The sequence below is a fragment of the Hoplias malabaricus genome, chromosome 17 (assembly GCF_029633855.1).
Source record: "Hoplias malabaricus isolate fHopMal1 chromosome 17, fHopMal1.hap1, whole genome shotgun sequence".
Lineage (NCBI taxonomy): Eukaryota > Metazoa > Chordata > Actinopteri > Characiformes > Erythrinidae > Hoplias > Hoplias malabaricus.
The window spans coordinates 33,477,386-33,501,746 of NC_089816.1; the positions used below are offsets into that span (position 1 = coordinate 33,477,386).

Sequence of the window (24,361 nt, forward strand, 5' to 3'; positions counted from 1 at the left end):
TTCCTACTGCCTTTCACAACAACATATCTGTGCAGAGTGGGATTCTCCGTTCTAACTCAGATGAAGACGAAGCTGAGAAACCCACTGAAAGCTAGGGCTGATTTGCGTGTTCCCTCTCTTCTTGTCAAACACAATGGGACCAGATCGTAGCAAACGGGCCCATCCTTCTCATTAAGTGAGTTCATTTTGTTCTGTGTTTTAGTAAACATTTATAGAAATACGTATATTTTTGTTGCCATGGTCACGTGAAAACATCATGTACAAAATGTGGGTCACAAGAAAAAAAAGGTCTGAAAAACCCTGCTCTAGACTGCTGCATGGAAACAGCCAGTGCTCCTCTGTTAAAGCAACACTAGGTCATATTTTTACCTTAAAATTACAGCCTCAAAACCATGGGGATGCTCCACTGAGCTGTGACAGGGAAAACTGTCCCTTTTATTGGAACTGGTCTTTAATTCCTTTGTGGTTTTAAGTTCTTAATTTGTTTAGATGAAGCTTTATATAATCTTTAGTATTTAGTGATTTAAGAATGGATGGACAAATGATTCCACTGGGTGTGCAATGTATTAATAGGAGGCAGAGAAAGCAGTCATCGGAACACAACAGGAAAACAACTAGAAAACAGACTTTCACAAAGAGAAAGTGAAGGGAAAAGGCACTGGAGGGAGAAACATCAGTGTGACGTGTGAATGTTGACTGGTTCTGGGGAGTACATTAAAGGTTTAGGTTTTACATTAAAACAGAAAATAAAGGACGAAATAAAAACAAAAATATGAATCTCAATATTTTTCTAAAACAAATCCATTCTGAAAGAGTCATTTGCTTCCTGTTCCTATCTGACTGGCACCACACTTCCTGTGGTTAAAAGAAAAGACACAAACATGGGAAGCTCAAAGCGCAGAGGAGCAGGAGGAGGAGGTGTGTTCTGTGTTACAGGACACATGCAGGTCGCATTTACAGCTCAGTTTAGCTGCATGTTCTTGAAGACTGATTGTGAAACTTGTGGCGAAATGAAAGGGATCTTCACTCTCCTGATGTTGGTGATTCCTCACTCAGTGTTCACAGGTAAGAGCTCGGAACACATCAACAACTCTCACATGTTTACTGTCACTGGGGAGGTGCTGTGTGTAAGAACCATACAGCTAGATTACACTCAGAATGAACTGTGCTCTCTTAGAGTCACACTGCTCTTCACTTTCTCTTTGTTCTGTGTCTGCTTTTAGAGTTTATTCTTGTTAAGTTTTAGTCCCCTGTCACTCACCAGAAAGAATTCAAGACAAAAGTAAAGAAGATGAAAAAAAACAAGAACTGTTATTTATTGCTTTAAATGTTTTATAAAACATGATTCTATTGATCTTCTGTCTAAATCTGTCTTCTGTTTAAATTCTGTTTAATAGGAGGGTAGAGTACAGGTGGATATTTAGTCTTTCATTAAGAAATGATGAAATTACAGGATGTTTATGATGGCTCACGTGTGTGGAATCACCTTTTCTGTAATGAATGTAAAGTCTGTGGTGACAGTGGTGCTGCGGGTGGTATACCGTTCACAACCTGTTTCTTAATGGTGTTTGTCAAACACTTTGAACTGAGGTTGGTGGCTTAACTGTTGGAGAGTGTCCAAAGGTGTTTACAGAAAATGAACGAATGAGTAAAATTTGTTGACTATATTTGTTTTTAAGATTTAAAACATTAACCCAAGCATAAGTACAGGATGATACAGGACACAATAACACGCCTGGCACTGCATTATCGAATCTTACAGACAACACCATTCCAGATTCTCTGATTAACCTCCTTAAACAGCACTTTCAGGTTTGCCTCCTGGGGCTGCAGTTCAATGGCATTCTCCTAAGACCTGTATGTATCCATTCTTCTAGAAAGTGCATGACCACCCTTGACATTTGAAACATGTGAGGACAATCCATGTAGACCTTAAGACATCTCATCCATTATTGACTTTTACTGATAACTTTATTCCAGATTCTCTGATTAACCTCCTCTCCTCTTTCAGGTTCTCACTCTCTGGGACTGTTTTCAATTTACATCAAAGGAGACACACCGTTTCCAGAATTCAGTTTCAGGTTCATGTTGGACGACCTCACTGTCTCATACTTTGACTCTGAGAAAAAGACCCTGTTTTCAAGAGACCACCATAAGGAGGATGAAGTGGACACTGTGGTCGACCCTCGTTATATCAGGACTATAACATCCGTCATGCGCGATGACTTTGAAGAAAGACGGATATATGCCAAACAGGAGTTAAATACCAGTGAAAGTAAGTTCACATTTTTTTCTGATCAATAATATTACACTTTACTGAAGCTGTAAGTGTTTAGTGATGGAACATACTGCAAGGAAATAAACTCAGGTTACACCATTTATATCAAATTCAGCAAGAACTAGAGTGTGGCTGGTTATAGTTTACATGTGACATTTAAAGGGTTCAATTCAGAATTTACAAAGTGTAATGACTACTGCAGTCTCAGAATTATTCGGCCTCTTCAGGACGAGCGCTGTTCTACACAAGATTTTGACTTGCACCTTCACATGCCTGTAGGTATTCGTCAGTACATCTGCCCATTCTCAGTGCTGTATAAAGGAAGTCACTCAAGATTTAGCATTTAGATTATTGAAGTGTTTCATACTGCATTTATATAACACTGATTGCGATGTTTAATTCTGTTTTAGGGATTTATGTTGAGCAGAGTCTGGTGGTGTGTGAACTGAGGGATAATGATCAGCCGGGACCAATGATCACCAAGAACGCCATCGGAGGCTCCACAGCAGACGAGCTGTATTTTCATGAAGGCAATCTGACATATCACAATGGTTTCAATATTTCAGAAGAGAGGTTGAAACCACTCTTGACAACCATCAAGTCGCGTCAGGAACATCTGTTTTACCCACAATGCAGTACAACACTCAGAGCTTACCTGAAACAGAGGAGCCACCAGGTGAAGAGAAAAGGTAAAATACAAATCTGGAGAGCAGCAAATGGGGAGGAAACATCCTCAGAATTATAAAAAAGTGTCTTTTGATTAAAATTGTGAATGTTGCCTTTAAAGGAATGTTTTCAAAGGCTAGAGAAAAAATAAAATGAACTTAGGAAAGAACAATACGACTTTGTTCATTATCCTTTATGAATAAAGAGAGGACAGAAATCATCACAGTCACATCATAAATCAGAAAAACGAGTCTACTGGAGATTGTTAAACAGTCAGCTGTGTAAATTGTGCAACAAAACTAAGGAACTGAACTTTTGGGTCTCTTTGCTGGTTTACTACATTTACATCTATTTACAGCCACTAAATCTAAACATGATATTATTTCTGACGCCGGGTTCCTGTTCCTCTCTCCAGTGAAACCCAGCGTGAGGCTGATCCAGAAGAAACGCTCTGTGTCTGGGTGGGATGGGGTCAGTTGTCTGGCCACTGGTTTCTACCCCCGTCACATCAACCTGACCATCCTCAGAGACAGAGAACCAGTCCCTGAGCGACTGACCACTGGAGGAGAGCTGCTGCCCAACGGAGACGGGACCTACCAGATGAGGAAGAACCTGGAGCTCAGTGGAGAGGACCTTAAACAGAGCGTCTTCACCTGCAACGTCACCCACCTCGGCCTGGACAACAAGCTGGACGTCCGTCTGGGTACGGAGCTGCAGCCTGCAGTAGACTCCCCTCAGTCCACTCTGGGCCTCTGGATAACCTTCTGTGTTCTGTGTTTCAGAGCTGGGTCCAGGGGAACCCATATGGCTGGTTGTTATCCCTGTGCTGGTGACTGTGGGTTTGGTGTTTGTGGTGGGACCTGGAATCTGTGTAATGAGAAAATGCAGAAGAGAGATTACAGGTAAAAGAGAAGCAAAACTGACTGTGCACCTTAATCACACTCTGATAAATGCCAAATACTGTCTCTGATTAAACTCTCTAAACCTTCTGTTTATTGTTCTTTCTCCCAGCTTCTCCTCAGAGCGGGTCAGAACCCTCCAGTAAGTTACTCACCCTCTACGTAAAGTGTAATGTGTGTTTACACTGAGCTGTACAGAGCATACACTGGGAGTAGTGTAGAATCCTGCACACACACAAAATATCACTTCTTACATGACACTAACTTGCTCTTTTTATTCTCTTTTCAGGCACCGAAGAAAGGGTGAACATTTCACTGATACTTCAGAAAACTATAACTATGTATAAAACCTACATATATCATCTATTTAACAAAAGCACTTTAGCCACGTTACAAAGTCTGTACATTTCTCACTCGTTATGTCACTGAAGGCAGCTGAAATAGAGGACTCCACACAGCCTCTGTCTGACAGCTTTGGAGACGGTCCTGATCTATCCAACGTCTCCAGATTGGAGTCTGTCTTAAAAATATTTTAATGTGTTTAAACTGGCCCAGTGCTCTTTGGAAGCACTTGATTGATCATGAAATAATATTTAATAGCCTTAAATGTTTGTTTTAACTTTTATCTAATATTAGTGTGGTATGGCTAAGTGCCTAATAGTTCGGTATAGGAAAACATGGACTCTTGCAGCTTTTAAAGACAAGTAGCGGTCTTATAGGGACACACCCACTGTAGAGTGGGTGGAACCCAGGTAGGGGGCATGTGATCCCCAGGGGAAGATAAAAGGGAGCACACCTAGGTTAGTTCACTTCCACTTTGTCTAAACGACGGGACGGCGGGAGTTGTCTGGTGCGTTGCGGCCGCTACTAGGAGAACTTGGTCTGTGTACGTGTGCTGGTGCCTGGAGCCAATCACTTGAGAACTAGAGAAGCGCAGGTAGCTGAATCAACGGTCGGAGGGCGTTCGTGTTGCTTGACTGCCGCCTACTGATACATTTTGTGTCTACAGAACGTTGGTATATCAATCATATTGACGACAGCAGTGTCTTTTTACTCGGAGTGGGGCTGCAGCCAGAAGTGCTGCGGGCCACTTTTTTTCTCTCCCCTGTGTATTGTGTTTTTTTACATACGTGGACATTGTATTAGCTGAGCCACTTGTTACCGTTTTACAAATTAAAAGGTTTTATTAATACTGTTTTGGGGTTTAGGCCTTAATGCTGCTAGCTGTAACGTTTTGTGATAACATATCATAGGCCGTTTTTATGTAGTTGCACCCGGGAAGGTGTTTCTTGTTGTTATTTAGTTTTCTTTCTTTGTTTTGTGGTCAAGGGGTGGGTCACCCTAGGTGCTCTGGTTGTGCTCTCTTAGGAGGTGGTTTACTGTGGTGCTGTCATCTTGCTTTTGATGACCGTGGTTTGATATTGGTTTTGCGTGGTAGTGTTATTGACTGCATGACTAGTGTGCAAATCAAAGGGCTCTGTGGGTTGGGCACTTCCTTGGCCACATATTCTGTCGGTCTGTGATATGTTACTTGTCGTCTAATATATATATATATAATCAGCTTAAACCCCATACAGCTTTTTAAGAGTAACTACAGTATTAAGTGTTTTTTTTTTTCTTTAGTGCATTTTTTTTAATTAACTGAAATAAAATTTGTATTGAGACTTGGCATCCTAATTGATACATATGTGTTATTGTCTGGCCCTCACACTCATTCGGTTGAGTCGCCGAGGAAGGGGTCCCCTTTCCCATAATATAGGGGTGGCGTAGTCAATGCATTGAATACCGTGGTTGAGCACAGTGTTAGCCTTGGGTGTCCGGGGTGTGGTCCACCACCCAACATCACGTAGCCTGGAGCCGACCCTGGCACATTAGAATACAATATTTAGGCCAAATGGGACTCTACAGGAAATGTAAACTTGTTTCCTAAACTCAGTGACACTCAAAAGTGTAGCATTTTACTAACTCAGCTCAAAAATATGTTTGGCATCACTGGTACTTCTTGTCACATGGTGTCCCCCAGAGCTCTGTTCTTGGGCCCCTACTTTTTATCTTGTGCATCCTTCCTCTTGGTGACATCATTAGACATCATTAGCTACAGTTTCATTGTTTTGCTGATGTCCAGATATACATTTTTACAAACCCTTCTCAAAGCTTGCCACCTAGTGCCTTGCTGAATTGTTTAACCGATGTGAGAACTTATGATGGAGAACTTCCTGAGCCTAAATAATAAAATATCTAAAGCCATCATAATTGCTTCTCCTGCAACAGTCAGGAGGCTTGGTGATACTACTGTTTGTGTCCCTGGTTTTGTTGTCTCTACCCCAACACAGGTGAGAAATCTGAGTAATTTTTGATTCTACACTATCATTTGAATCACATATTAACAACATGTACAACAGCCTTCAACCACCTTAAAAATATTTCTAGGGTTCGCCCTTTTCTCTCTTTCACTGCTGCTGAGACCATAGTCCATGCATTTGTAACTTCCAGACTCGACTCCTGCGATGCTCTGTTGTGTGGCCTCCCTGCTCGGGCTTTGAGCAGGCTGCAGTATGTGCAGAATTCTGCTGCTAGGCTTCTGACCCATACCAGATCATGGGAGCATATTACTCCAGTCCTAAATCATCTTCATTGGCTCCCAGTGCAGTACCGAATACAGCACAAATTGCTTGTGTTGGTGTTTAAATCCTTGCATGACCTTACCCCTTCTTATCTAAGTAGTTTACTACAATCATACTCTCCAGTGCGTACTCTTCGGTCCTCAAGCCTCCATTTGTATGAGGTCCCACATGTTAAACAAAGCACCATTGGAAATGGAGTATTTTGTGTTGCGGGTCCAAAGCTGTGGAATAGTCTTCCTGACGAACTGTGAGCTTGTTCCTCTGTAGATGTTTTTAAAACCCATCTTTTTAAACTAATATATGGACGATATTGTGTGTATGTGTTTATGGTTATGTATGTGTTTGTGTAATGTATGTACGTGTATTCCCCTTTTTATTTTTCTTCTATTTTCTATTGTACAGTGTCCTTGGTTCTCTTAAAATGCGCTTTTTCAAATAAAAATGTATTATTATTATTATTATTATTATTATATATTATTTATTATTGTGGGCAACTGAGACAGAGCATAAGCAGCAGTGAGAATAGACAGGTGAGGGCACTGTGTGATGAGGGGAGTTCATCTAACAGCTAATGGAGGAACTATGCAGATTACGTTTGCAAGAGAATTGAGAAAACAAACAAAAACCAGGTTCAATATCCATTTAAAAATAAACACATTTTTAGGGCTGCAACAACTAATCAATTAAAATCGAGTGTTAAAATAGTTTGCAACTAATTTAATAATTGATTATTTGGGTCTAAGTTATTATACACATAGGTACAGTTGTTACACGTGACAAACTCTGGAAGAAGGGTTTGAAAAATGGTGGAGGCGGTCACAGCAGAGGATAATGTTAGCATAAGCAGAGAGAAAAATGTACGACCCAAGTCCTCAAACGTATGGGAACACTTTACAAAATGTGCAAAATGTGCACAGCTGATCTCGCATGGCACAGCAGCACAACATCACTGCATGAGCATCTGAAAAGGAAGCCTGTTGGAGCTATGTGTGAAAGAGATGAAGTATAGTAAGTTAATTCTACTTTCTCTCACTCAATGTTACTAGAGCCTGCTAGAGTAGTTAAACAACATTTGTTTTTCTTAGTACTGTTGTTAACTTTGCTGTGTTGTGAAGACAGGTGATGGAAAAGAATCTCCGCAGACACGGTTAAAGGTGTAAATACATCTTTATTTACAGAAACAGTGTCTTACGGGTTCTTAAGGATCCTGTGAGAGGAGTGTTCAATTCAGCACTCAAATTCTCTCTCCCCCTCCTGGCTAGGACCCTGATCTATATGGTTCTTGTCCCTTTCCAAATAAGGTAAACATAGAGGTTGGTCTACATTTGCATGTTTAAGGGACTAAGGGAGGGGTAAAATTTATAGTCTCCTACCCTCACTGACAGCTTATCCTAAACATTTCTCTCTGTGGAGCACAGAAACAGAGCATATGTCTGAACAGTGAACATCCCTTAATACTGTGCTTAAGGCCTTATGATTAAATGTACCTCATAATTTCCTCCCTTCAAGACTGTTGAAGTCTCGTAAATTTTAAGCAATCCATACGTGTTAATGTCATAACAAATAAGTGATACCTTCCTACACACAATTTTAACATCACTTGCATTATGATGCAACAAAATTTCATGGAGTATGAGAGTGAAAAATCCTGCCAGGCAGCCATTTTTCTTGAAAATCCTTCAAACACTTTTGACAGGAAAAATTCCCACACGATCCCTCTGCCTAGGCGATCACAAACTGTACTCCAGTCCAATTAAATTTATTCTATATGTGTAGGGAGTTAACTTAAGTAAATGTATATGAAAATCTCAGAAAATAAAATCAAACCAATGTCCAAATTTGGGCTGGTCAACCCATCGGACCTTCCAATGGACGTGTCTCTACCTGACACACCCCTTGGCTGTAACATCGATAAAAGCAAAAACATCTGAGATTTCAATACACTTACACAGATTACATTTCATGAGTCTATAAGTCTTCATAATAAACAGTTGTTACAATTTTTTATATCACTCGTATAATGATTTATCAATATCAAAGATTACTAATAATAAACAATTCAATAGGAACATATGACATAATGTTGTCTCTTCAGCAGTTTTGTCTTCTGACGTGATGTTGATGACATATTGAGCTTCAGCAAGTTTTCACCATTCTGTTTCAAAGTCCTTCTGTTTTATTGCCCTCTTGAGTTTTTGGATCCCTCTAGCACTTCAGGAATCTCCAACAACCATCCTCCCTTACAGTGATCTTCCCCCCTTTTTTCTTTCTGGAAGAAAGAAACAACAGCCAGTATCTTTTGCAAAAATGACAGATGCAAATAAACATCAAATACAACTTTAATAATAGTAATACTAATAGATTAATACTTTTTATAAGCTATAGTTTATACTTCATCCTACAATCTTTATACTTGATTACTAAATAATAAACCTAACAAACTAAAAGAATAATGTAATAATTGAATAGTAAAAATATATAATAGTGGATATTCAAAATAGATATCTTTCCACCAGGTTGTTTTCCAACATTTCCTCCTCATGTTTGTCTGAGTCGGTTCTACTTAATAATGGCATCTGTACTTGATCTCCTGGCATTACAACTCCAACCCATTTCAAAATCATAGCTTTTGCACAAGTTAACAACAGTGTACAAAAACAAAACCTTATACACACTGCTAAAAGAGCTGCTCCAAAAACTTGAGCTAACATTGCTCCAAGTGGTCCTAATTTCTCCAATAACCAAGCATTCACAGACCATCCAGCTTCTTTTGATGGACCAAACGCCTCCCTTATATGCTTCAATGCTTCTATAACACTAGTCATATTATCAGAATTATCCAAAATCAAAGTATAACAGGCATCCCCTGTTAGATTCAAAGCCACACATAAACCTCTTTGCTTAGCTAAACTGTAATCCAGAGCCATGTCATGTTTTAACAATGTTAATCTGTGACTTTTTTGTGTATTTGACAAATACTGAAACCCTCTTATTGTTTCATTAGCAAACCCTTGTAAAGTGTACGTAATATTATTTATATGATCCGCTAAAAATGTCACACCATACCATGGGAATAATCCTATACCCCATTTTTCTCCTATACTGATTCTCCTATGGTAGGCTTCCAAACTATGAAACTGAGCCATTTCCCTTTTTTCTTCTCCCAGAAATACCTTCAGAATTCCCTTCATCAGTTGCTTCACCTTTTTGGAGAGTATAAACCTCATAAGGAAGCTTTAATGTTGCCATATAACAACAGCCTGTCCACCCATTCGGTAGAAATATGTATGCTTTATCTCCACAAACCCACCAAATATCCTTAATTTCCTATAGTCACATTTACAGGCAAAATGTCATACTGCACCATTAATGTTCTACTCTGCTTGCTATCTGGTGTATGAAAATTCACTTTAAGCAAAGCATCCTTAGGTTTAGCCTCCTTAAAATTCATGCTGATTAAGGAAATTCACATATGGCAGCTTCATCAACCAAGTACAATTTAATCTAGGTCTAAACAAATGCACTGATAAAGCCATTATCCTATCTTCTTCAGAGTTTTGCTGATATATTAACCACAATAAAGCATAAGATTGACACATAGCATGCAGTGGTTCTGGTATTGTCTCTAAAATTGATGGCCATGTGCTTGGTGATGGAACTTTCACCACACATGGACCAGTCGACATCGTACTCATTCTTACGGAATGGGTTATTTGCTGAAACCATAGATTTCTAGCTGTCCATGGGTCTGTGATTTGTAACACTGAAGAATCAAATCCATATGCTTTCCATTTTGCTTCTCTTTTCTGTAATGCATGGTAATGGTCAGTCATTTCTTCAGATGTCCAGTCAGAATCAAAAAACTCACTCTGCCCTTCTAAAGTGATTTTCTCAGTGGTTAATAAACCATTTGAATCCATGTCTTCCATTGGGTTTCTAGCTTCAAAAGTCACTTGACTAATATTCACTTCATGCTCCATATTTAACTCTGGTCCCTGTGTTATGTTTATTTTCTTCTGCAATGGAAAAGACATTACTTCTGGAGTCTGGGTTACTTTTACAACATTATGTGATCTTGTTATTTTTCCATTTTCAACAGTTGAAAAAAAGTGATAGATTCAGATGTACCCGGAGCAGAAGTTATCATTGGCAGTGTAGTAATATTCATCTCCTTTAATGGCATATCTAAAGTAGAAATCTGATTTGTTACATTATTTCCTTTACTTATTTCTGGAGCTAAAATAATTGGCTTAATTTGTTCTTTAGTAACCTTCAGAGTCATTGCTATAGTGGTTTGGTCCTGAATTTTATTTATTTATTTATTTATTTTTTTCTTTAGTAGATGTAAAAACATCAGTAGGACTCGGGTCCTTTATCATAACTATCACTGTATGAGTTATGTAATTGTTTATATAAAGTAACAGTACTTCACAGAGATCTAAACGCCAGAGACTATAATATTCAACCCCTTTTTCTGAACAACAATTGTTAATTCATTAAACCCAAATGAGCACATTAAAGCTCAACATCCAACTAAACAACACCATTCCAACTCACTTTATTAATTCAATCCAAATTTCATCTTGTGGCAGCTCTCTCCATATAAGGCCATTCCTCAGTTCCACTGCCAAAAACAATTACCACATTCAATGTGTCTCAATTTCACCAAACTATTGCATTCAAAGAGAACCCAAACAAGTTACTGCTCCACCAATTCACTCTCACCCACTGTTAGATTTATCCTCTATTTCCCTTATATTTTAGATCATAAGCACAACACAAGCACCACACCCACAGAAAAACTCACCCAATGCACCCAATCTCAGGAGCTCCAAACCCCTGCACAGCACCATACATCAATATTTTTCATACATTTATATTTTTAATTTGCCCAAATAACTATTACTTTCTATTTAAACCAAATCAACGTGGCTTTTATCAGTACGTCACAAATCAAAGTCCTGCCATCTCTCTCTTTTTCAAGAGTGGAACAATCAAAGTGTAAGATTTCAAAGCCTCAGCAAAATTGAGAGGAACTTAAACCTATGATCTCTTTTTCTCCCAATAAAAGCCACCATATGGAGATTTCAAAATTTCTCCTTTTCTCCAATACTAATTTAACCCTTAATTCCCATGATGAAACCTTAGTTTCCCCAATGCAGTTCCCCTATTAATTACTCAGCTTTAACACCTCGTTCTCCTTTTTCCTATTCTCAGAATCTAAAACATCTTTCTAGAGCTCATTGTCTATTGTTTTCTTTAATTTACGGTCTCCCAGAAAGCTCATTTAATTTTACTTTTTATTTTTTAATTTAAAAACGCCTTCCGTTCAAGGCTCATTGTCATAAATAAACAAACCCCTCAATTTTTTGAGGTTCATAAATCATTTAAATAGCTGTCCTTGAACGCAGCTCATAATTTTTACCATTACAAATTTCTTTCCCTATTAATTTCTAAATCTCTCATTCTTCATCACATTTCCCCACTTTCTCTAAACACTTTCTTTACTCTCTCTGACACTCTTTCTCTCTGACACTCTCTGGGCAGAGGTGTCCTTTCCCCCCTTTCTCTAAACACACCCACAGAAAATGTATGGCTCTTTACAGCGCAAGGGAGAGTGTGTTTCTCCCCACACACACTCATGAGCGACCAAAGAAGGGAGGGGGGTTGATCATTCCCCCACTTGCAAACTCTTTCAGCTGACCATACACACACACACACACACATAGTTACAGACTGAGGGGCAAAGATATAGGATGGGAAAGGGAGGGGTGAGAGACACACTCACACTGATATACACACATACACAGCATCCAACATTCCCCAAACAGCGCTTACACACACCCATCACTTTCAACACAATTCTCAGTCGACTCATTCACACATTAACAGCATGCTTTGTGCCGCCCTTATTTCCTTATTCCTTTATTTCCTCAATTCCACAATGACTCAAAGCTTACTTTCACGCAATGGCTGTGATTCATGTCTTCAGTTTCAAGCAAAAATAGGGCCCTGTTTACTCAAACGTGCATGTCATCAGCAGCTCACCTTATCGTTACTAATTAAGCTATTCTACACTTATACTTCCACTTCTCCTTTCCTTTTCTTTTTCTTCTGTTACATCTGTTCCTTTTTACTGTTTTCTTCATTGTTCCCTTTTTATTTCCTTCATTTCTATTTTTCTATGACTACAGTTAAAAATTTAGAACGGAGAAACTTTATCCAACATCATCATCATCAACACAACACTGCATACAGTAATGAGTCTATCTCGGTGCAACTCTTTCTGCATCAGACAGCGCAAACACCCAACCAGTGCTCAAATTTGTGGAATAGTGATGTGTCGGTCACGAACGAACCGGTTCAAAGAGCCGGCTCTTGTAAGTAAACGATGAGAGCCGGTTCCCGTCTAAGACCGAGCCATTTTTTTTTCTAAGGCTTGTCATTCAACCAATCAGAGAACAACAAGCAAAGCTGAGACACTTGGTTTTCCTGAATGCCAATCTGCCTTCCAAAAATAGTTGAAGAAATCAGTTAAGTGTTTGTTGAGAGTTGTGGTTGTTTTAATCACTACCGTTGAATGCTGCTGTTTTGCACTTTGCAGAGTATTTGTTTATTTTATTTCCCAGAAATGGATGGTTATTTAATTTAATAAGCTATTTTGTAAAACCTACCTTTTGGGTTCCATTGGCTGTGTTTCAGAGTTTACAAGTGATTTTTTTATTAAGGTGTTTAAATAAAAACCCAGTTATTTATACAAGTGAATGTGTGAGTGCAATCAGTGAGTTATTACAAGACAGCCATAAAACAATCGGCCATTGCAACACTATTTATTATTTTTAATATTGAACAATAATATTTTGTCCATATCGTCATGTAAAATGTAGGTAATATTGTTCTGTACCAGTGGAAATAAGTGGTAAAACAAAGAGCCATTTAGGAGCCGAAAGAGCCGGCTCCCCAAAAAGAGCCGAAATTCCCATCACTATTGTGGAAACCTCACCTTCTATTTGCCGGCTTTAAGCGGGAGTTCGAATACAGGAGCCGTCTGAAGCAGGAAGATCCACAACTCAACATCCCACCCTCGTCGCCATCTTAGTTGTTAACTTTGCTGTGTTGTGAAGACAGGTGATGGAAAAGAAGGGAGGGGTAAAATTTATAGTCTCCTACCCTCACTGACAGCTTATCCTAAACATTTCTCTCTGTGGAGCACAGAAACAGAGCATATGTCTGAACAGTGAAACTGAACATTCCTAAATACTGTGTTTAAGGCCCTATGATTAAATACACCTCAGTACATTGATATTACACTCGCGTTTAGCGAACAAGCCTTAGCTTCCCTCGAGTTTTCTCTTCCACCTTAAATGTGTCAATGCTCGACCAGCAGTTCCAAAACAGGCCGTAGTTTTAGTCAAGCTAACGTTAGCGACGTTAGTTTTTCTCTCACTCAATGTCACTAGAGCCTGCTAGAGTAGTTCAACAAGAGGTCTCATTTTTAGTTAATGTATATCACTCTTGTATTTAGCGAGTTTTCCGTTCCACCTTAAATGTGGCGGCAGTTACATTCAGAGTTAAAAAAAATCCAATTTTTTTTTAAAATAATATATTTAAAGCCTTTTTCAGGGTATTTTCTGACTGGCGCTGCGTGTTAGTGTTTGAGTATCATAGCCAAGTGTATATTACATTACACACACTGTTAAATATTGATAAATATAAAATTAATGTAACGGTTGGGTTAATTCTTCATGTAAACTCTAATTTTTAATAATGGTGGGTTGTGTGTTCCTTATACAATTACAACATTAGTTCTCTAAGATCTTAAATATCTTAACGATATCTGATCATGTGTTAGATTATTTTCCTTTTTATTCTCAGCACATGGCACCATCACCCAATATCCATTTATGTAATTTCAGTTTGCCTGCATTTTAGATCAGTAGTTATTAACTTAAAAAAGGTGTATGTTCATATCTACACTTTCCCTCTCACCTCAGATAAAAACAGCCCAGCATTGCTGACTATGATCTGCCCACAACAGCAAGCAGCTTGTCACGCCCTCGTCAAGTCTGTTTTGTCCGGCCATGTGCTTAGAGCGAGCACATGGCTATGTTTGTTGTTGTTTCTTGTCTCTGCCTTTGTTCCGCCTCCTTGTTCGTTACCCTCGTTATCTGTTTCAGGTGTGTCTCGTCTGTTCGTGTATTTAAGTCCCCTTCCCTCACTTCCTGTTTGTCGAACATTTCACCTTAGTTTTGTCGTGTTCTCAGTCGTGTTGTTTCTCCTTTCTCATATCGGTCGCGTTATTTAGTCTGTCTGTCTGTCTCTGCAGTTTCTTCTTGGTCGTTACCTATCATCGTTTCGTTCCCCAATCTAGTCTGTCCTTGTTATAGTTCTGTTTCAGTTCTCAGTCGTTGTGTTGCCTCATCTGTTCCCTGCTTCGTGTTTTCCCTCAAGTCTGTTAGTGTTTGTTTTGTATTTGATTTCAACACATCTGACAAAGAAACAATAAGTACATTTACATTTCTCCCATTTCCTGTCATATTTAAATATTCAGAAGTACATTCATTTGTGTTAAAATAATCACAACAAAGAAGAGTGGGAGAAGTGGCAGCTGTGGCCTAAAGGTTCGAGAAGTTCACCAGTTCATTCTCCTGGACTTTCGGTCTCTCTTTCAGAATAAAAACTGAATGCAATGATGTGGAGACGGCAAATGTCAATATTTTGTTCGTAATAGAACATAGACGACAGAACAAAAGTTTAATCTGAGTAAATGTAACATTTTAAAGGAAAAATATGTTGATTCAAAATTTCACAGTGTCAACAAATCCCCAAAAAAGGTGGGAGAAGTAGCAATAAGTGTCTGGAAAAAGGAAATTGAGCATATAACGAACAGCTGGAAGACCAATTAACACTAATTAGGTCAATTGACAACATGATTGGGGATAAAAAGAGCTTCTCAGAGTGTCAGTGTCTCTCTAAAGCCAAGATGGTAAGAGGATCACCAATTCCACCATTGTTCAGCAGAAAGATAGTGCAGCGATACCAGAATGGTGTTACCCAGCGTAAAATAGCAAAGACTTTTAAGTTCTCATCATCAACCGTGCATAACATCATCAAAAGATTCAGAGAATCTGGAACAATTGCTGTGTGTAAGGGTCAAGGCCGTAAAACTCTACTGGATGCTCGTGATCTCCGGGCCCTTAAACGTCGCTGCACCTCAAACAGGAATGCCACTGTCAAGGAAATAACAGAATGGGCTCAGGAATACTTCCAGAAAGCATTGTCAGTGAACACAATCCACCGTGCCATCCGCCGTCGCCAGCTGAAACTCTACAGTGCAAAGAGGAAGCCATTTCTAAGCGAGCTCCACAAGCTCAGACGTTTGCACTGGGCCAGGGGTCTTTTAAAATGGAGTGTGGCAAAATGGAAAACTGTTCTGTGGTCAGATGAGTCACGGTTTGAAGTTCTTTATGGAACACTGGGACGCCATGTAATCCGGACCAGAGAGGACAAGGATAACCCAAGTTTTTATCAACGCTCCGTTCAGAAGCCTGCATCACTGATGGTATGGGGTTGCATGAGTGCTTGTGGCATGGGCAGCTTGCATGTCTGGAAAGGCACCATTAATGCAGAGAACTATGTTCAGGTTCTAGAACAACATATGCTCCCATCTAGACGTCATCTCTTTCAGGGAAGACCCTGCATTTTTCAACAAGATAATGCCAGACCACATTCTGCAGCAATCACAACATCATGGCTACGTAGGAGAAGGATCCGGGTACTGAAATGGCAGGCTGCAGTCCAGATCTTTCACCTGTAGAGAACATTTGGAGCATCATAAAGAGGAAGGTGCGACAAAGAAGGCCCAAGACGATTGAACAGTTAGAGGCCTGTATTAGACCTGAATGGGAGAGCATTCCTATTTCTAAACTTGAGAAACTGGTCTCCTCTGTCCCCAGACGTCTGAGTGTTGTAAGAAGGGAGGATGCCACACAGTGGTAAAAAATGGCCGTGTCCCAACTTTTTTGGGATTTGTTGACGCCATAATTTTAAAACAACACATTTTTCCCTTAAAATGATACATTCTCTCAGTTTAAACTGTTGACCTGTGATTTGAGTTCTATTCTGAATAAAATATTAGATGTTGGCGCCTCCACATCATTGCATTCAGTTTTTATTCACAATTTGTTTAGTGTCCCAACTTTTTTGGAATCCAGTTTGTAGAAATACATTTTTTTTTTTTTTTTTTTTGCCATGGTCACGTGAAAACATCATGTACAAAATGTGGGTCACAAGAAGAAAAATTCTGAAAAACCCTCCTCTAAACTGCAGCATAAAGCCTCATTTCCTGTGACTCACACGACACTTTATTGTAGTTAAAAAAGAAAGGAAGAAGCATGAGAAAGTCAAAGCGCAGAAGAGAGGAAGTGCAGGAGGAGGAGGTGTGTTCTGTGATACACAACAGATTCAGTTCACATTACAGCTCCGGTTTAGCTGCATGTTCCTGAAGGATTTTGTGAAACTTGTGGCGAAATGAAGGGGCTCTTCACTCTCCTGATGTTGGTGATTCCTCACTCAGTGTTCACAGGTAAGAGCTCAGAACATCACAATAACTCTCACATATTTACTGTCACTGGGGAGGTGCTGTGTGTAAGAAATTACAGCTAGATTACACTCAGAATGAACTGTGCTCTGTGTATCATCTTAGAGTCACACTGCTCTTCACTTTCTCTTTGTTCTGTGTCTGCTTTTAGAGTTTATTCTTGTTAAGTTTTAGTCCCCTGTCACTCACCAGAAAGAATTCAAGACAAAAGTAAAGAAGATGAAAAAACCAAGAACTGTTATTGCTTTAAATGTTTTATAAAACATGATTCTATTGATCTTCTGTCTAAATATGTCTTCTGTTTAAATTCTGTTTAATAGGAGGGTAGAGTACAGGTGGATATTTAGTCTTTCATTAAGAAATGAGAAATTACAGGATGTTTATGATGGCTCACGTGTGTGGAATCACCTTTTCTGTAAATGATTGTAAAGTCTGTTTGGTGACAGTGGTGCTGCAGGTGGTGTCTCACACAGCTCCAGGAGGGTTACCAACCATCTCAAAAAATAAAGAAATGTCCTGTATTTGAACATTAAAGTGTGTCAGAAAGCGGTCGTACACACATGCAGAGCACAGCAGAAGGTTTTAAGCCTCATGCATGCTCTCGCAGCAAGAGATGAAACTTTGATGGAATAACAGACAGTAAGCAGCAATGGGCAGGAAGTGATGGTACTGTTCAGGAAGTGGTGGTCTGTGCAGCTACAAGGTGAAAACCCACCTCTGTTCGGTTTTAAATGATTCTTTATAGAAGTATGTCCTTGTTGTAGAGTGTTATGTGTTACTCTTTGTGTTCAGATGATCACACGCTTTGATTTGGCATCAGAACCAGGTCCTGGAACCCCCTACTCACATAATTAGTTGAATCAAGTTTATTTGAACAGGTCGAATAGGATCAGAGTTGGATAACACTGGCTCAGACTGTCAGAAAGACTCCCTTTATTATTACCTGGATTGTGTAGTGAACTTGTAGAAGGACTAGCATTCATTCATTCATCCATTCATTCATTCATTCATTGTCTGAAACTGCTTTTCCAATTCAGGGTCGTGGTGGGTCCGGTCCGGAGCCTAACCGGAATCACTGGGTGCAAGGCAGAACCACCCCAGTCCCTCACAGGGCAACACTGTCGATTATTTACAAAGATTAGAGGTGTAACGTGTGCACAGCACTATATGTTTATACACAGGTCAGTGTTTGGTTTTTTATTAAAAACTATACACAGAGGTAAGGAGACAGGGTAGGTGTCGGGATTTTTGCGAATGCAAAACGCAATCATATTTTTTGAGACTGTCTAAAATGTACGTGTAATGTTTATATTTTAAGGAATTGTATAAAGACTGTGATCATTTTGATCTCATTACTGTGTCCCATTTTTGTGGAGTTTGTGGTGATTTACATAGATTTAATAGAGGGTAACGTGTACACGGCACAGTGTGTCAACACACATTGTAAACACACCAGTGGCGGATGCTGGTCTTTCAAGGAGGGGAAGCTCAATTTCGGCCTACATCATAAAATGTGTCGATTTATTTATACGTAAATTCTACCCTCCGTTCTTGACTAGTGTCCTCTCAATGGCCAGCAGAGCTAGGCTTAAATGGCCTTGGCCCATGTGAAGTGTGTCCACCTGTGCTCCCACGGATCTTTACACCAAAGGATCGCTGATTTGCTCACTTCGCTGTCAATCAAAAAGGGATTCAGCCTCAGACAGAAAACTCCATCAGCACAGGAAGAGGTTTTTATAAATACATTTGAAGTATAAAGCAGTCTCACCGTGCCCCTGAACTGGATCAGTGCTCACAGATAATGAATGAATGAATAAATACGTTTTTACATTTTTACTCTCTTGTTTTTTTCAGTTCATGTGAATATCATTTAAAAATTACAGTTAAATATTCTCCTCACCTCAGTCTCCTCTAGTGTTTTCATCTCCATCTGGATTTCACACATTTGTGAGAATAACATGACAGAAGACAACCTGTTTCTTAACCCTATGGACCCTATATATATAGCTATTTTGCTATTCCGTTTATTTGTCAGTGCCTCTTTCAGTTGCATTTAAACAGTAATTATGTGACATATTGAATATGGCTATGTTGTTTTATTTTCTAAAGAACCTTAGCTACTCAAATATGTAATCACTTGAGGTTTTCATGCTGACCGATAAATCAATTTTTCTATAAATTTGTCATGTTTTGACCAAAAATTTTACCTAGCGCCTGCTTTTTTTTTTCATATTTCTCAATGTACAGCCTTGAAATCATATTCCCACAGTGGATATCTTCACACAGATTGTTAGTGTGAGGTGTATTTTAGTTGAAAACATAAGCATATTTGATGCTAATTTATTACATGTCATATTACTGTGACAAAATAAATTTTTAGCATCAGACGGACATATTTTTCTTGATATTCTAAGCTCTGAGATGTATGACTGATAAAGTTCTGACAGTCACAGCAGGCCCAGACTTTCAGGAATTTAGTTCAGGGCAAATATGGACAATATCCCAACAAATAAAAAACATTTTGGTACTTTGGCAGTTTTCTCAGATGCTGATAATATTTACAATTATTATTATTATTATAATCTTTTTAAAAAATGATGAAATTATACTTGTTTATTTAGAAAACACACAATAAATAATTATTTAAGCTTTTTAGTTTATATTTGTTGATCTAATGCAGTGTTATTTGATGTGAAACCTAAAAAAAACCTTGAAAAACTATAAATCAATAATAGGAATATGTTTTTGCTGATGACTCATATTTTTCTGCCCAGAGACAGTGGGTTGACGTTATGTGAGTCAAAACGAAACTGAAAGTAAACAGCGTTAGAAACGGTAGGATCTGCGCTTTCTAACGGTATACGGAGCTCACAGAAGCATTCAGACATTCAAGACTTACAAAGCTGATTATATAAGGTGTGTTTTGAAGGAGCGCCTTGATTTTTAGGTGGTTTTTCACACTGGATTACTCCCAGAGGCTTCACAGCACCGCGATGAGAGCGCTATTTTCAGAAACGGTAGGATCTGCGCTTTCTAACGGTCTACGGAGCTCACAGAAGCATTCAGACATTCAAGACCTACAAAGCTGATTATATAAGGTGTGTTTCTACCCCGCAAAATGCGGGGTTCGGGTTCATTGTTAATGGTGTTTGTCAAACACTTTGAACTGAGGTTGGTGGCTTAACTGTTGGAAAGTGTCCAAAGGTGTTTACAGAAAATGAATGAATGAGTAACATTTGTTGACTATATTTGTTTTTAAGATTTAAATTATTAACTCAAGCATAAGTACAGGATGATACAGGACACAGTAACACGCCTGGCACTGCATTATCGACTCTTACAGACAACACCATTCCAGATTCTCTGATTAACCTCCTTAAACAGTACTTTCAGGTTTGCCTCCTGGGGCTGCAGTTGCATGGCATTCTCCTAAGACCTGTATGTATCCATTCTTCTAGAAAGTGCATGACCACCCTTGACATTTGATACATGTGAGGACAATCCATGTAGACCTTAAGACATCTCATCCATTATTGACTCTTACTGATAACTTTATTCCAGATTCTCTGATTAACCTCCTCTCCTCTTTCAGGTTCTCACTCTCTGGGACTGTTTTCAATTTACATCAAAGGAGACACGCCGTTTCCAGAATTCAGTTTCTGGTTCATGTTGGACGACCTCACTGTCTCATACTTTGACTCTGAGAAAAAGACCCTGTTTTCAAGAGACCACCATAAGGAGGATGAAGTGGACACTGTGGTCGACCCTCATTATATCAGGACTATAATGTCCACCATGCGCGATGAATTTGAAGAAAGACGGATATATGCCAAACAGGAGTTAAATACCAGTGAAAGTAAGTTCACTTTTTTTTTCTGATCAATAATATTACACTTTACTGAAGCTGTAAGTGTTTAGTGATGAAACATACTGCAAGGAAATAAACTCAGGTTACACGATTTATATCAAATTCAGCAAGAACTAGAGTGTGGCTGGTTAGAGTTCACATGTGACATTTAAAGGGTTCAATTCAGAATTTACAAAGTGTAATGACTACTGCAGTCTCAGAATTATTCAGCCTCTTCAGGACGAGCACTGTTCTACACAAGATTTTGACTTGCACCTTCACATGCCTGTAGGTATTCGTCAGTACATCTGCCCATTCTCAGTGCTGTATAAAGGAAGTCACTCAAGATTTATTTAGCATTTAGATTATTGAAGTGTTTCATACTGCATTTATATAACACTGATTGCTGAGTTTAATTCTGTTTTAGGGATTTATGTTGAGCAGAGACTGGTGGTGTGTGAACTGAGGAAACATCCTCAGAATTATAAAAAAGTGTCTTTTGATTAAAATTGTGAATGTTGCCTTTAAAGGAATGTTTTCAAAGGCTAGAGATAAAATAAAATGATCTCAGGAAAGAACAATACGACTTTGTTCATTATCCTTTAGCGTAAACTGCAACAAGTGACACGAATAAAGAGGGGACAGAAATCATCACAGTCACATCATAAATCAGAAAAACGAGTCTACTGGAGATTGTTAAACAGTCAGCTGTGTAAATTGTGCAACAAAACTAAGGAACTGAACGTTTGGGTCTCTTTGCTGGTTTACTACATTTACATCTATTTACAGCCACTAAATCTAAACATGATATTATTTCTGACGCCGGGTTCCTGTTCCTCTCTCCAGTGAAACCCAGAGTGAGGCTGATCCAGAAGAAACGCTCTGTGTCTGGGTGGGATGGGGTCAGTTGTCTGGCCACTGGTTTCTACCCCCGTCACATCAACCTGACCATCCTCAGAGACGGAGAACCAGTCCCTGAGCGACTGATTACTGGAGGAGAGCTGCTGCCCAACGGAGACGGGACCTACCAGATGAGGAAGAACCTGAAGCTCCGTGGACAGGACCTTAAACAGAGCGTCTTCACCTGCAGTGTCACCCACCTCGGCCTGGACAACAAGCTGGACGTCCATCTGGGTACGGAGCTGCAGCCTGCAGTAGACTCCCCTCAGTCCACTCTGGGCCCCTGGATAATCTTCTGTGTTGTGTTTCAGAGTTTGATCCAGGGGATCCCATATGGCTGGTTGTTATCCCTGTGGTGATGGCTGTGGGTTTGGTGTGTGTAGTTGTGGGAACTGGAATCTGTGTAATGAGAAAATGCAGAAGAGAGAAAACAGGTAAAAGAGAAGCAAAACTGACTGTGCACCTTAATCACACTCTGATAAATGCCAAATAACTGTCTCTGATTAAACTCTCTAAACCTCCTCTTTATTGTTCTTTCTCCCAGCTTCTCCTCAGAGCGGGTCAGAACCCTCCAGTAAGTTACTCACCCTCTACGTAAAGTGTAATGTGTGTTTACACTGAGCTGTACAGAGCATACACTGGGAGTAATGTAGAATCCTGCACACACACAAAATATCACTTCTCACATGACACTAACTCTCTCTTTTTACTCTGTTTTCAGGCACCGAAGAAAGGGAGAAGATTTCACTGGATGCTTCAGAAAACTATAACTATGTATAAAACCTACATATATCATCTATTTAACAAAAGCACTTTAGCCACGGTACAAAGTCTGTACATTTCTCACTCGTTATGTCACTGAAGGCAGCTGAAATAGAGGCCTCCACACAGCCTCTGTCTGACAGCTTTGGAGACGGTCCTGATCTATCAAACGTCTCCAGATTGAAGTCTGTCTTAAAAATATTTTAATGTGTTTAAACTGGCCCAGTGCTCTTTGGAAGAACTTGATTGATCATGAAATAATATTTAATAGCCTTGTGTTTTTGTTTTAACTTTGATCTAACATTAGAACACAATATTTAAGCCAAATGGGACTCTACAGGAAATGTAAACTTGTTTCCTAAACTCAGTGACACTCAAAAGTGTGGCATCTTTTTGCTTGGTTATTTATATTTAACATTTTGATGTGTTTTAGTATCTTCAGCTCTCCTGTCTCGTTTTAATGAAGGTATTTTATAGTGTCATAGCCTTTTACTAACTCAGCTCAAAAATATGTTTGGCATCACTGGTACTTCTTATCACATGGTGTCCCCCAGAGCTCTGTTCTTGGGCCCCTACTTTTTATCTTGTGCATCCTTCCTCTTGGTGACATCATTAGACATCATTAGCTACAGTTTCATTGTTTTGCTGATGATGTCCAGATATACATTTTTACAAACCCTTCTCACAGCTTGCCACCTAGTGCCTTGCTGAATTGTTTAACTGATGTGAGAACTTGGATGATGGAGAACTTCCTGAGCCTAACTAATAAAATATCTGAAACCATCATAATTGCTTCTCCTGCAACAGTCAGGAGGCTTAGTGACACTACTGTTTGTGTCCCTGGTTTTGTTGTCTCTACCCCAACACTAGTGAGAAATCTCTGAGTAATTTTTGACTCTACACTATCATTTGAATCACATATTAACAACATGTACAACAGCCTTCCACCACCTTAAAAATATCTCTAGGATTCGGCCTTTTCTCTCTTTCACTGCTGCTGAGACCATAGTCCATGCGTTTGTAACTTCCAGACTCGACTCCGGCGATGCTCTGTTGTGTGGCCTTCCTGCTCGGGCTTTGAGCGGGCTGCAGTATGTGCAGAACTCTGCTGCTAGGGTTCTGACCCATACCAGATCATGGGAGCATATTACTCCAGTCCTAAATCATCTTCATTGGCTCCCAGTGAAGTATCGAATACAGTACAAATTGCTTGTGTTGGTGTTTAAATCCTTGCATGACCTTGCCCCTTCTTATCTAAGTAGTTTACTACAATCATACTCTCCAGTGCGTACTCTTCGGTCCTCAAGCCTCCATTTGTATGAGGTCCCACATGTTAAACTAAGCACCATTGGAAATAGAGCATTTTGTGTTGCGGGTCCAAAGCTGTGGGATAGTCTTCCTGATGAACTGTGAGCTTCTTCCTCTGTAGATGTTTTTAAAACCATCTTTTTAAACTAATATATGGACGATATTGTGTGTATGTGTTTATGGTTATGTGTGTGTTTGTGTAATGTATGTACGTGTATTCCCCTTTTTATTTTTCTTCTATTTTCTATTGTACAGTGTCTTTGTGTCTCTTAAAATGCGCTTTTTCAAATAAAAATGTATTATTATTATTATATATTATTTATTTTTGTGGGCAACTGAGACAGAGCATAAGCAGCAGTGAGAATAGGCAGGTGAGGGCACTGTGTGATGAGGGGAGTTCATCTAACAGCTAATGGAGGAACTATGCAGATTACTTTTGCAAGAAAATTGAGAAAACACAAACAAACAAAAACCAGG

General features: G+C 39.3%; 1 protein-coding gene across 2 annotated transcripts; it reads left to right on the top strand.

Moving 5' to 3' along the window:
• The first annotated feature begins 1,008 nt into the window (after positions 1-1,008).
• On the top strand, positions 1,009-24,104 carry LOC136673807 (major histocompatibility complex class I-related gene protein-like). Of its 2 annotated transcripts, XM_066649541.1 has the most exons (7): positions 1,009-1,065; positions 2,012-2,275; positions 2,689-2,967; positions 21,761-22,048; positions 22,126-22,248; positions 22,359-22,388; positions 22,536-24,104. In XM_066649541.1, exons 1-7 carry the CDS (start codon positions 1,011-1,013, stop codon positions 22,592-22,594), a joined length of 1,098 nt encoding a protein of 365 aa, XP_066505638.1. In that variant the 5' UTR covers positions 1,009-1,010; the 3' UTR covers positions 22,595-24,104. The 2 variants fall into 2 exon arrangements, with proteins under 2 accessions (XP_066505638.1, XP_066505639.1); XM_066649542.1 differs by lacking the exons at positions 1,009-1,065; positions 2,012-2,275; positions 2,689-2,967 and adding exons at positions 16,905-17,052; positions 20,660-20,923.
• Positions 24,105-24,361: the final 257 nt, after the last annotated feature.

What these genes read in the sequence shown, in the direction of transcription:
- LOC136673807 (XM_066649541.1), top strand. Translation starts at nt 1,011, where the DNA reads ATGAAAGGGATCTTCACTCTCCTGATGTTGGTGATTCCTCACTCAGTG. An exon ending in TCCTCACTCAGTGTTCACAG is followed by an intron (nt 1,066 to 2,011) that starts GTAAGAGCTCGG and finishes CTCCTCTTTCAG; the next exon opens with GTTCTCACTCTCTGGGACTG. An exon ending in CAAGCTGGACGTCCATCTGG is followed by an intron (nt 22,049 to 22,125) that starts GTACGGAGCTGC and finishes GTTGTGTTTCAG; the next exon opens with AGTTTGATCCAGGGGATCCC.